General features: G+C 65.4%; 1 protein-coding gene across 1 annotated transcript; it reads right to left on the reverse strand.

The window, feature by feature from the left end:
• Positions 1-4490: 4490 nt before the first annotated feature.
• On the reverse strand, positions 4491-13041 carry LOC114895653 (collagen alpha-1(I) chain-like). The gene is made up of 4 exons (XM_029223218.1): positions 12970-13041; positions 7458-7923; positions 6237-6598; positions 4491-5897 (listed from the first exon to the last, which is right to left on the reverse strand). Exons 1-4 carry the CDS (start codon positions 13039-13041, stop codon positions 4491-4493), a joined length of 2307 nt encoding a protein of 768 aa, XP_029079051.1.
• Between the last annotated feature and the right edge of the window lie 623 nt (positions 13042-13664).

The raw sequence follows: 13664 nt of genomic DNA on the forward strand, positions 1-13664 counted from the left end.
GCCAAGGCAGGGCCTCAGAGAAGGGCCAGGCCGGCAGAAGGCCGGCTCCACACTGGGTGCAGGTGACTGGTGCTGTGGTTCCCCCGGGCTGGCTCACGCCTGCTCCCCTCAGCCACACCCAGCGCCCAGGCCTCCGCTGGGGGTCAAACTCTACAAGCCTGGGACCACAGGTGAGGGGCCTGGAGGAGGCTCCTGGCCTCGGTGCCGGGGTCCAGCAAGGCTGCAGGTCGCTCCTCTCCAGAGGTGCTCACGGGGGGACTGTCTCCCTGGGGCTGCAGGCCCCCTGTCTGGTCCTTGGGTTCCCATATCCCAACCTGGGTCATTGCGGCGTCCATCGCCCCCTGCCCATCTTGGGGTCCCAAGGACGGTGGCCAATTAGCACCCAAGCCCCCTCAGGCCCCCGCCTCTCCCATCACCTTCTCAGGGCCAAACTGCCCTGCTGCAGGGAAACCCTCCTGGTGTCTGGCCCCCATCCCTTTGGCCAGCCTCTGCCCCGAACCTACCACGCGGCCTCTCAGAGCCTGCAGGGTGGCCTTGGGGTGAGGGGTGGGGGACTCCAGAGAGCCGGCCACGGCAGGCGGAGGACGGGGATCTGGAGTCACGGCGACGAGAGAGGGAGACGGTGGCTGGTTACTGAACGCTGACCGCACACGGGACCCCAGGAGGCAGGAGCAGCAGCGGCCCCACTTCACAGCTGGCAGGGTCGCAGCCCGCTGAGGGGTGACGCGCCCTCCTCCCACCACCGTCCCAGACGTAGCTGCGCACGGGGGACCATCCAGCCCCTGGCCTCGATCAGAAGCCCTGGGCGCCTCGGGATCGCTGCCACACAGGGGCGTGGGCTGGATGCCCACCCATCAGCCTCCAGAAGTCTCCAGCCTCACCTCAGTCCGTGGGATCCCCCCCCCCGCCACCCCACCGCAACTGCCCAACACACAGACCTGACCCAAGCCCTGCCTCCATCCCTCCCCACCCACCCCAGGCCGCCAATGGCATCCCCCGACACCAGCCACAAAAGGCGCTCTGTTGTCCCGCCCGCACTCTGAACAGTGCCCGCCTGTGTGTCCTGGGGAAGGCTGCACTGGGGGAGGGGCGCGTGGGCATCCGTGGCTCGGAGCCGGCGGCCGGGTGGGGCTGGGAGAGCACGCAGGGGAGGCCCCCCGGGGGCACCTGACCGCCCAACGGGGGCCGCCCTCCTGGGCTGTGGCAGGTCAGGCCGCCAGGCAGAGCCTCCGTTCCTGAGCAGAGCTGGGGGCTCTGCTAGGAGATCCTGCCCCCAGCCCTCCTGACTGACGTGTGGCGCATCCCAGGCCTTCCCCAAGGAGGCCCCGGCCATGTTCCACTCACAGCAGAAAGGTGGGAGCTTGCCAGTGAGGTATCCCCGCGGGGCGGGGAGGGGCCGCCTGGGCGGGGCTGGGCTGCCGGCAGGGAGGCCTCCTTCCCCTGCCTACCTACCTGCCTGGGCACAGGGGCTGCCAGGGGAATCTGGCCGGAGGCCAGGCAGAGCTCCCCAGGAGGAAAAAGAAAGGTGCCCCGGAAGGTCCACTGCTGGCTCTGCTCCAGGCCTCCCCGTACACACCCTCACCCTCATCACACCTCTTCTTGCCCAGGAGCCTGTTACCCCAAACCACCTGTAGGCCTTGTAGACACCCCGTGCCCTCAAGCTCCCGGGCTGCCCCCGCTGCCCTGGCCCCTGCCCAGCAGACACCCACCTGTCCTTCAGGACACGGGCCAGGTGGCTGCCCTAGAAGCCTTACCTGAGCCTGCCGGACCCCTCCCGCTCTGAGCTCCCACTGCGTCCTGCGCCCCGGGCATGCACACACATGGCTGCATACACACGCACACGATGCTCTTGCGTGCACACAGACACGCTCTCTGGAGAGTCCCAGGCGGGGACAGTGAGAGCGTCTGCCCCATCAACTGCGGCATCCCCCCGGAGCGGGGAACTCTCCTGAGGAGGGGAGGCTCCTGAAATTCTGGGTGTGACATACGTCACTGCCCTCTCCCCTCTGTGTCCCCCTGCTCGGTACCCAGATTAAGCCCCTGCTCCCGGAGAGGGAGACACACCTTCCACACCCGTTCAGTGGCTGGCCTACAAGTGATGCCCACCCACACCCCACGCCAGGATCCGTTCCTGAAGTTCCCAGGAAGAGGGGCTCATCCAAGGTCACCTGTCCAAGGCCACATGGGGAGGGTGTGAGGATGGTGACAAGATCGGAAGAGGCGGTCAGGAAGGGCCCTGGCGGCCGGCAGACAACACTGAGGTCCCAGGGACGTCCCGGATAGGCCTGGCCAGGTGGGGACGCAGAGGTCCTGACAGCATGGAGTGGGGAGAGGGGGGATGACAACAGAGGAAGGGGGTGCTTAGCCTGGACGTGCTTCAGGAAACCCAGGTCTCCTGGCTCCCGACGTCCCCTGTACCCACTCTAATGGTGCCAGCAGCTGTGGCAGGACTGGCCGTCCCAAGACGTACCTTGGTACCTGGTGCCCAGAGGTATCAAGGCTCCGGACCTGGGCCTCCCCGAGACCCACGGGGCACCCTCTCCCCTCTCTCCAGGATGGCCGAGGTGAGCGAGGGTGGCAGAGGGTGGGCCCGGAGGAGAAAGGGCAAGCCAACTTGCGGCCCACGGTGAGCGCCGGGGAGGTGGACCCCGAGACCGGGACAGGACTGCGGAGGGACCAGTGTGCGCGCACGGGGGCGCCTATGCACACGCGTGTGCAGTGCGTGAGGGAGCGTGTGCGCGGCAGCGGGGAGGGTCACCGTGTATGGGGTGAATGTGTGCAGGTGTGCACGTGTGTGAGTGGAAGGCTTTCCGGAGGCGCCCCTGCGCGCTGGGACCCAGACGGTCAGGGCTCTGGCGGGGAGCAGGGACAGCGCTCTCTGTTCTGAAGGCACTCGCATCCCTCTGGGACAACTGGGCCCTCCCCGAGACCTGCAGTGGCAGCCCCGCCCCCCAGGGCAGCACCCTCCCGCCTGCTGTGTGCTTTCCGGGGCAGCGCCTGTCCTCCCCTACCCTGGGAGCCAGGAGGACACTGGGACACAGGGACGGCTCCCTAAGAGATCTGAACCCAGGGGTTTACACTCAGCTGAGGCCACAGGTCCTGGGGTCTCCCTGCGAAGCCCCTTCCTGCAGGGGGAGGGCCTTGTGCCTCTGTCGCCTGCAGCTGCGCGGAGGCAAAGGCCTGGAATCAAAGTTCCAATGGGAAGCTCTTCCCCTCTCTGGCCTTACTTTTCCAACAACTGTAAATGGGCAGTGGGTGGGAAGAGGGGCTCTCCCGGTGCCCTGCGGCCCCAGGGTCCTCGGAGTGACACCATGTCCCCGGACATGAATGTCCACCTCGGGGCCCAGATTCCAGGGTAGCGCACGCTCGCATTCTGTGCTGTGTTGTGGGTCTGTTTGTGGTGCACACTGATGGGGCTCTTGGGTGGTATCAGGGTTATGGCCGTTCTGTGGTGACAAGTGAAGTCTGGAGTCCAGTGCAGTTGTGGGCGGGGCAGCCCCATGCAACCTGTCTGACCCTAGGAGCACCCGCTATCTTTGGCGTGTCCATCAGGCCAAGTCATCACCTCTGTTTACAACCCCCCGTGGCCCCCACCACTCCTAGGACATAGCCCGAGGCCTACAGGGATCTGCGGTCTGGCCCCGCTCCCTCTGAAGCCCTGGTCCTGCCATTCACCTCTTTTCCAGCTCCTGTCTACGCCTCACACCTGCCACAGGGCCTTTGCATGGCTGGTCCCATACTGAGACCCTCCTCATCGTCACCACCACCACCGCTCTTCTCCCAACTTAGCTGCCACTTCCCCGTGGAGGGCTCTCGGGGAGCCCCACCTCTGGGCTCCTGCAGGCTGCTGTCTTCCACCCCCAGGGTCCATTCACTGAGCCGAGCAGGGTCTCCTTCCTCCCGTATTCCCACCAGCCTCCACACCGGGTGGGGGGCATGCCCTCTGCCTCGTCCGGGCTGCACCACTAGTGCGAGTGTGTACACGTGGGCACCCACATGTTTAGTATGTGTGTGCGCGCAAGCTGTGCACAAGGGTATCCGGGCCGTGTGTGTTTACACAGAAATCACAGCTCTGACCCATGGCGCAGCTGCAGCCATGGAGGCTGGAGGCCAGAGGGTTCCAGAGGACAATGGGATAGCGTGGGTTTGCTGGCTCGGATAGAGTTAACAAAACCCTCCAGGTTTGAGGTTTGGGGGGCGGGGTTAGAGCTTTACTCCCAGGGGTCCACCTCTTGCACACAGCCAGTTACAGGACCTGCCACAGGTAAAATGCGGTGCGGTTAAATACTGCCATCCAGGGCGCACATTCACACAGACCTGCTCCGCGCCACACACACATGTGGCAGTTTGCATGCCTGCCCACACATGCCGCCAGCCTGCCGGCCGGACACACACGTGCACGCGTAGCACACATGTACACAAACATGCTCCTCACGCCCGTGCACAGGGCACGGAGGTCCGGGGGCCAGGCGAGCGTGGAGAGACACAGGTCACAGCGCTCCCGCCCAGACGCGGGAGTGCAGGGACCAGCGGCACCGGCGAGAGGGCGGGGGCGGCCAGGGCTGCCCAGGATGGGGCGGGCGCCTGGGCCACGGAAGAGACGGAAGGGGCGGGCAGGCGGCCGGCGGCGCGGGCGCCCTCTCTCGGCCGAACGCGACAGCGCGCCGCCCTCCGCCACCGCCACCGCAGCCCCGCGCCCGCCGCCCCTGCCTGAGCTGGAGGCGTCCCCAGGGGGCGGGCTTGGGCCCCAGGACTCGTTCCGGAGGCGGGGCCGGGCCGGGCGGGCCGGCCAGGGGGCGAGGACTCCACGGGAGGTTGCTCGCGCCCCGCCGCTCGTCTGGCTTTGCCGGGTCCGCCTCGTGCCCGTCCCCGAGGCCGCGCGTCCGCAGGCGCCCAGCTGCCTCCGGACCCGGCCGGTCGGGACGCCGCAGACCCAGCACGCTGCGGGCCCAGCACGCTGGACATCGGGACGAGCGCCGAGGGCCTGAGCCGAAGGGCTCCGAGACCCCCACCCTCGCCCCCATTTCACGGACGCGGCCACAGAGGTCCGAGAGGGGCCGGAGCCTGCGGACAAGGGAGGGCTCGACAACTTGGCTGCGTCCCCTCCCGGCCCAGGGTCTGGAGGAGACCGGCGTTATGCCGAGGGCGACGAATCGTCTTTTCCGCCCCCGCGTGGGAGGGTGGCGGGGACAAGCGCCCTTCTCCGGGATCGGAGGCGGCAAACTCCCTGCTCGAGCCTCCGCGCCGCGCCCGCCCGCGGAGCCGCGCGCCGCCCTGGCGCATTCCCGCCGGCCTCGCGCTCGGCCCCCCGCCGCCCGGGCTCCGGTGATCCCAGGCCGGCCCCGCCCCCGCCCCCCGCATCCAGGAGCAACAAGTCTGAAAGCAGCGCCGAGCGCCAGCAAGCTAGCCGGGAGGAAGGGCGCCGGGCCGGGCGCGGGGCGCTCCGGGATCCGGAACGCGCGCAGCGTCCGCCTCCGGGGACCGGGCGCGGGCAGCGGGCTCTCGGGGCTGACTCGGTGGGCGGCCCACACCCCCTCCCAAGGCCCCGACTCTGCACGGGCGGGGGCGCGCCCAGGAGCCCCCGCCCCCTCCTTCGCCTGCTTGACCTTGCTCGGGTACTCAAAGCAGGACCCGGCGGCACCCGGGCGTCCGGACGCAGAGTTTCGCTGCCGCCTGCGGTGGTGAGGGAGCGGCTCTCTCCCTCGACCTCCCTCGCTGCCTCCGCGGGGGCGGGGGTCGCCAAGAAATGGAAGGCTTCGGGTTCTAGGAGACGGTCTGGCCGCCTCCTCAGACCCCAGATACACCGTATGCCACCTCCGGATGTGAAAAGGGACCCCAGCCTCCCGTTTGCCCTCTCCACCCCGCCCGCGCGGCCGCTGCTCGTAGGGGGCGTGTGTCTGTGTAGTGGCGGAAGGCACTGGGGGTCCCCGTAGGTCCCGAGGTGGGTTGGGAGCGCAGACCTCCCGGCTCCCTCCCCAACACGTTTGCCAATCCGCTCCTCTGGGGCGTGGGTGCGCGCCCCCTGCCCACCCACACACCTGCACACCTTTCAACTCCTCGGTAGTTGCCGCTAAGGAATCCTCGACCCAGACCCGGGGGAAGGGGACGTATTGGGGAGCGCGCGGAGGGAAAGGGTGCTGAAGGAGGGGCGGGTTAGGACTCGTCCGGTCCCATCCTGCCTCCCTGCGCTCCAAGAAACTTGGAAGCCGAAAATAAAAGTGGGGAGGGTAAGGTGCCCAGCGGGCCGGGGTTTGGGTGCCTGAACGGGCGCTCTCTCTAGGCTGCTTGGGAAGTGACCCCAGCAGGAGCCGCCGCGGCCCGGCAGAGGTACTGGGGCTGGGAACCGCATCCTCTGACGAGCCTTCCTGGCCACCTTGCTTCGCGGCGATTTTCAGCTCCGCCGCCCCCTCCCGAGGCAGGCCCGAGACGCGTTCTGCCCTGCCCAGGGGGCCGCGGAGACTAGTGGGAGAGGGCACCCGGCCGGGCCCAGAGTCCCAGCCTGCCCGGGAGGGGGCAGGGGCCAGGCTCATTCCTCGAGGCAGCTCCGCGCGGCTCCAAGCGAGCGCGGCGGCCGCGGAGGGCCGGCGGCCTCCGCCCGCTGGGAATGGGGACCGAGGAGTGCCCGGCGCCTGGCCTCCCCGCTTCCCGCGGAGAGGGCACAGGGCCGACCCAAAGTTCGGAGCGGCTTATCCGCGCGGCCTGTGCGAGCGAGCGGAAAAGAAGCCGAGAACGGAACGAGTCAGGGCTTTCGTGTGTGTGGAGGGGGGCGGACGGGCGCTAGGGTAGCCCTCCGCCCGATCTGGGGATAAGAGAACCTCCGGGGAGTGTCCACCGCCAGTGCCGGGTCTACCGTGAGGCTTCGAGGGAGGCACTGTGCGTGGGGGAGGACATCTCGGGCCCCTACAATGTCTGTATGGGGCTCTGGCTATGATGAGGGGAAGGGGGACACACTGGGGTGTCCCTCCTGAACCTACCTGGGTCTGCGTGTGGCTGTGGGGACATCTGGGGCTCCCTGAGGCCCCTGCCAGCGTCCGTATGTGGTGAGGACACAACGGGAACGCCTTCCCCAGCCTGCCCTGGGTCTGTGCCTGTGATGGGGAGGGGTGTCTTCCCCAGCCTGGCCTGCCACCCCGGCCAGGCTGCGTGTGTGTGGACTGGGGGCAGGTGAGCAGCGCCGAGGAGCCTCTCCCACGTCCAGGTCGCCCCCTCCTCAGCCTCCCAGTGCGGGCGCGCGGAGACCTGCCAGATTCCGTCGCGGCCGCTGGAGGAGGCAGGGGGCGGGGGGAGGGGGGGGTCCAAACTCCCGTGCTCCGAGCGCAAACCTCGGAGCTGCGAAGCTCCAAACGGCGAAGTTAAGAAGTCCGGGCGTCCGCCCCTCCCCCGGCCCCCTCCCACCCTCGCTGCACCCCGTCTCGCCGCGCCCCCAGCCCCCAGCCGCCCGCCGGAGCCTTCCTTACCTTCCCGGCAGCAGCGGCCCCGCTGGCGAAGACTTGATCCGGCGAGTTGCAAATACCCAGGAGCGCCGCGCGTCGCCGGCGGCCGAGCCGGGCGTCCGGGCGGACGGGGGGGGGTCCTCCTGCCTCCGTCGCCCCCGGCCCGCTCCAGGCCTAGCAGCGACGTCCCCGGGAGCGCACCCGCCGTCGCGCGCAGGCCCCCTCCCCTCCCCCCGTCTGCCGGCGCCCCCCCGGGCGCCGGGGAGGTCCGGATGCCCGGGCTGCAGGCGATGCGGAGCGCGCGGGCCCGGGCCCGGCCAGGACGCGGCGCGGCCGCCTGTGCTCCCGGCTCGCCGGCTCCACGCTCGCTCCGCCGGGGCCGCCGCCAACGCCGCGCCCGCCGCCGCCTGCGCCCGCCGCTCCCTCTCCGGCCGCCGCCGCCGCTCCGCTCCTCTCGCCTGCCCCGCTCCTCTCGCCTTTTTTCCCCTTCCTGAGGGGGGGGGGGCGAGCCGAGCCGAGCCGAGCCGGGGGCGGGGCGGCGCGGGGAGGAGGAGGAGGAGGCCGAGGATGGGGAGAAGGAGGAGGAGAGAGGCGAGCTGCTTCCCCCCACCGGGCTGCCGGCGCTCCCCAATCTCTCCCTCTCTGAAACTGGATCCCGAATCGGGAGCCAGAGACTGCATTACGGATTACATCAGGCTTTATAGAGCTTCCAGATCACACATTAGAGGGGAGCGCGAGCGGGGGGCGGGGTGTGGGGGAGGGGAGAGAGATAACGGGGTTGGGGGCACGGGTAAAACGCACACAAGCGCGCACACCGAGGAAAGCCCAGCTCCTGCCCCATGCAGCAGGAAAACCAAGAGTTGGGTCTCAGCCCTCTGCCTCTTCCAGGAGCCGAGGAGTGGCTGCCGCTGGCCGGCTGGATAAATGGATGGGTGGATAGGTGGACAGGGGGATGCATGGATAGACAGAGGGCAGATGGATGGCGGGAAGGAAGTTATATGGGGTTGTGCGTGAACAATGCACAAAGGTCCATGAGAGGATGGGACGTGTGGAAGGGTGGATGAGGTAAGTGGGTGTAGATTGAGGAGGTGCTCCGGCGGCTGGGTGGATGGACAGATGCCTAGAGAGGTGGGTGGGACGGTAGATGGAAGGGTGGAGGTGGGGGAGGGATGGAGGAAAGAGGCGGCTGAGGGTGGGCAGGGTAGGTGGGTGCATAAGTGGATGGATGGCACGTGAGTGGAGGGCTGAAGAGATGGGGTGGGCCGTGCAGTTGCAAGGGTGATGCATGGATAGGCGGATGAGAGGGGGTGGGCGGGTTGGATGGAAGATGGAAGGAGTGATGGGCAAGAGACAGAGTCAGAGGCACAGACTCTGGACCCCATCCAAGAGGGTCAGAGGTTGGCGGACGTGGGAAGGGCCAGTTTGAACTGCCCAGGTTGGATTTGTCGAGTCCCCTCAGGGGTACTCTGTTCTGAGAGATGCTGAGGGAGGGGCTTGGGAGAAGAGCCAAGGGTTTGAAAGTGAGGTCCAGACCACCATTTACCCTGTGGAGCTGTCCTCAGCCATTCCATCCACATTCACATCCTCCATGCATCCTCCTTTGACTTGGTGACAGTGAGGACATCCCAGTCGCATATGTAGATTTTGTTTTCCATAAGCTGATGGAGATGGCCCCTTTAGCTGCTTCATCTCCCATCTTAAGGTGACAACAGTCCCTCTTCTTCTGAGACCTTTGGCCAGATACCCATAGGGGGCCTCCCTAGAATGAAATAGAGTCTTGGAGGAATGACCTCAGGGAAATTACTTCAGGGTCCTTCTCTACCAGGATGTTTATGCCTCCCAGCCCCTTGCTTCTTTTTCATAACTTGTGGTCCACTCTGAATGCAAAATCTTCTTTGGGTCCGCCTGAATATCCAATACCATACACATTTATCATCCTAGCTCTCCACTAATGCCTTTGCTGCCCAAGCCCAGCATCTGGTCCAACTGTCTGCTTTTCTCAGCTTCTTCCCAGGAGGCTCCATCAGGGTGTCATCACTGTCACCATCAAACATTAATTCGCAATCATTGTCACCATTCTCAACCTGAATGTCAGCAGCCACTCCCACACTGTTCTCTCCATGACCATTGCCATGACCCCCAAACAGTGCCATTACATCACCACCACAGTCAGCACCATCTCTGGTCACTGCACGTTGCTCCCCTCATCAGGTGGAGCTCCGTCCAAACCAGTCCCTCTCGAAAGGCCAGCCTGTGGCCTAAGCCTCTAGGGGTGTCCTGAGGGGCTGGTCGGAAGAGCTAGGGAGACACAGATCCCAAGGCAATTGGGAGGGCAGGGGAGGCCCCTTTCCCAGTCAACCTCCAGGCCAGCCTTATTCCTCCCCCTCCCTCCCGGGGAAAGGACCTTCTTCCCAAAGTCTTTGAACTGGGGGAAGAGATGGAGGTGGTGCCCCCGGCGGGGTGGGGGTGAGGCGCTGCCCCATCTGCGCCTGCCACCCTTCCTAGCCCAGATCCTCTCTGCCCGCTGCCCTTGCTTCCATCTCCTCCCTGCACTAGCAGCTCGTGGCCACCAGGGGTCCTCTGGTATTAGGCCACAAGGCCCCGCCAAGGGTGCCGGTAGCTCTGAGTCAGGATTTCAGCTGCCGCTTTGCCACCGACCTTTCTCCTGTGGATGGGGGAGGATAGCAGCCATACCACTCCTCTGCTTTGGGACCCCCGCCTGGGGTTCCCAGGGCAAGGCTGGGACCCCCTCCACCCAGGCCATCCAGCACAAGGTGGTGTCCCCTCAGACGGGGCTTCTCAGCAGGGCCATGTCTCCCCCTCCCTGCTCCGGGACTCCTTGCCTCCCTCCATTACTTGCCCCTTTTAGAAAAGTGTCCCCTTGCCCCAGTTCCTGATCCAGACCCCAGACAGTTCCCCCTCCTAGAAGCAGAGGTGCCTAACTGCCCCCATGCTCCTCCTTGAGGAGGGAGCAAAGTCAGCATGGCCCCTGAAATTCCAGGGCAGGGCTTCTATCCACTGCCCCAGGCCCACACCCAGCTGAGTGCCCTGAAATGAACAGAGTCACACCGGCCCCGCTGCAGCCTCAATGTCCCGATGGGTACGTGAGTACCGGGACAGAAGGGTTCTGAAGGTTTCTTGCAGCCCAGACACCCCAGGATTCTAGAACTCTAAGCCAATGGCCACTCTTCCAGAGATTTGCTACCAGTTTACATCCAGCACCCTCCACCAAAGCTTGTGCAAACCCTTGACCATCTCACAGCCACCTGAGGGCGGGGCCACAGTTTGAAGAAACCCAGAGTGGGCTTAGCACAGGAGGTTGAAACTGACGATCCCCTGCCAGGTCAACCCTATCCAGGTTCTAGAACTTCTTCACCCAGCCGCAGAGAGCTCATGACATTAAAAGCCCTCTTCATGGCCATAAACCAATCCCTGACCACAGCCACTGACTCACTGATCACTGACCCTGGTCACACATTGACCCTGACCCTGGTCACACCCTGAGCCCCGGCTCTGGTCCCACGCTGAGCTCTGACCCTGGTCCCATGCTGAGCCCCGGCTCTGGTCCCATGCTGAGCCCCGACCCTGGTCCCATGCTGAGCCCTGTCCTTATGGCAGTCTTACCCATCCAGTTCTTTATTCCCAGGCCTGAGTGTACACGCTAAGGCATCCCTGAGGGATGAGAAACAGGAACTTTGTGGGGGGGCTGGGAGGACCCCCAGTGGAGCAGCAGGAAGCATACCTTGAGGCCCTGTCTATTTCCAAGCATTTTCATATAGGACAGTCCTCTCCTCAGGGGAGAAGGGGGGATCTACCTGCGGTCGCGTGCGGAGCAGGTTGGTCTAGAACCAAGCTCTCTGACTCCTGGCTCCTGGGACAGAGGTGGAGCGAGAGCCCTTAGCATCTGGCAACCCTCCTCGGGCCTTCAGAGGCCACCTGGGGGCTGGGCAGTAGGGGATTCCCAGCCTGGGGACATTCGTGGTCCTCTCCAACCACTCCGTGAACTTTGCCAGCCAGAGTTGGGGTGGGGGGCGCTGAGCATGGTGAGTAATTAGCTGATTCACATGCACATCATTAGTTGTGGATGCAACATGCCCTGATTAGCCTCCCAGCCAGGACACGAAGGACTTGCACTGCCACTCAGCAGAAGCGAGTCCCCGCCCTGTGGTAGCTCTGCCTTCTGGGTCCCCCCTCCTTCCCAACCCCACTCAGCCCTGGTCCCTTCAGGCTGTGCAACTGTGAGGGGAGGAAAAAGAGGAGGGATGCTTGGGGAGGAAGGACAGCAAGGCCAGGGGCTCCCAGCTCCTCCGGTTAACCACGGGTTCTAAAGGGTGAAGCTCAGAAGGGCCCCTCCTCCGGGAAGTCCTCCATCCTCCCCGGTGATCTCCTCATTGGCAGGCATGGCCCCTCGCTGTATCCCGGGAACACACCAGACACATCTCAGCCCATCCACAAAGTCAGACAGTCCGAGACCCTCCCTGGGCCCAGTGACAGTGACGGGACCCTCCACAAGGGGCTCTGCACGCCAGGGCCAGCCCAGAGCTGGGTGACTGGGCCAGCACACGGTGGGTCTTGGGCAGATGTGCAGCAGCTTCCATTCCGTGAAGTCCACAGTCCTGCGTGGACCATCACCCTTCACCAGCCCAGGCCAGGTCTGGACACACAGCAGCGACCCAACTGTGGTCTGTGTTCTAGCAGACTAGGTTCAGGGCCAGCGTCAGGGTGAGTTACCAGGAGGTGGGCAGTGAGAGGGCCCAGGGAGGCCGATCTCCCCTCCCACCCTCCCCTTGCCCCTCTCCCCAGGCTGCCCGCCTCTGGGCCGGGGGCGGGAGTGGCAAAGAGCAGAGAAGGCCGGTCTCCAAAGATGGCCCTACAGAGCTGTCCAATAGAATGGATGGTGGCCACGTTCTGTTTTGCACCGTCCAACACATCCACCACTGGCCACGTGTGGCTCCCGAGCCCTTGAAGTGTGGCTTGTGTGCCTGAGGAACTGAATTTGTAATTTTACATACTTTAGACTAATTTCACTTTAAACAGCCACATGTGGCTTGTGGCTGCCCCATTGCGGCTGTGGCCGGCCATCCCCGCCGGGGTCTGGCACCCAGGAGTCCTGAGGCTCCCTTGGGAGGGCGAGCACGCGACCTGCGGCTCCAGGCTTGGCCGCAGAGCTGGTGAGCCGCCCAGCACCTCTCCCCTCCACACATCGGGGCTCCAGGTGAGAGTGCGGTGTCCTCAGGGCGTGTTGGTGCAGTGGCTGCAGCCAGACCGGAGGCTGGGTTGTGTCCTGACTGCTCCACTTTCTAGCTGTGTGACCTCAGGCAACTTACCCATTCTGTGCCTGCTTCATCTGTAATGGGGACAATAATAGTACCACCTATGTGGTCTTTGTCAGGATTAAATGAGTAAATCAAGGAGGGCCTGGCACAGATGGCAAATACCAATGGAGGTGTGGGCTCCACGCCAGAGCCCCAGTTTTCCTGCTCTCTGGTGCCAAGCTTCCTGGCTGGGGCCCAGCTCCTGCCCCACGCCCGCTTGCCTCCCTGCCCTGACTCAGCCCCGCCCACAGGACAGGACCCCCTCCCTGCAGCCCCTTGGGGTCAGGCGGCATGACGGCAAAAGACGGCAGTTGGCTGCCCACGGCTTTGTTCCCTGTCTGGCCCCGACGCCTTGAGCTCCTGCCACCCGCCCCCAGTGCCAAGGAACGAATTTCCCGTGGACCACTGTGCACACCCTCAGTGTGGCCCTGGCCCCGGAGGCCCTCTGGGGCCACCACCCACGCCCCGGGCTGGCTGGCTGAGTGATGGGCCTCGTGAGTGGAAGGGCAGGAGACAGGAGGGAAGAGCTGGCCCATGATTCCAGCTGTCACAACCCTTACCCCTTGGAAGTTCCTCCCACGCCTGACCTTAAGCTCTCTTGCTGCAGCATGGGCCCCGGCGCTCCACCTGATCCCTGCTCACCACCTCTGCCTAAGGTCCTGGAGAACACCAGGCCTGCTTGACGCAGAAATCTCAGGTTGAGGGTCACCCGGGGGGACACCAGGCCTGGAAAGACAGAGTTCCCTTCAGCCAGGCAGGGCGCTTCTGTGGATGGCATCGAAGCCATGGGGGCACTGGGGTGTGGGCACCCAGGAGAGGGACATGCCTCCTGAGAGGGGGAGCAGGTGGGCAGAGGTGAGGGGCAGATCGGCCAGTCTTACTCTGGACTCTGCCGAGCCCGCCTCTGCGGCCGAGG

This window comes from Monodon monoceros, unplaced genomic scaffold (assembly GCF_005190385.1).
Source record: "Monodon monoceros isolate NGI ecotype Baffin Bay Population unplaced genomic scaffold, NGI_Narwhal_1 Super_Scaffold_14, whole genome shotgun sequence".
Classification (NCBI taxonomy): domain Eukaryota; kingdom Metazoa; phylum Chordata; class Mammalia; order Artiodactyla; family Monodontidae; genus Monodon; species Monodon monoceros.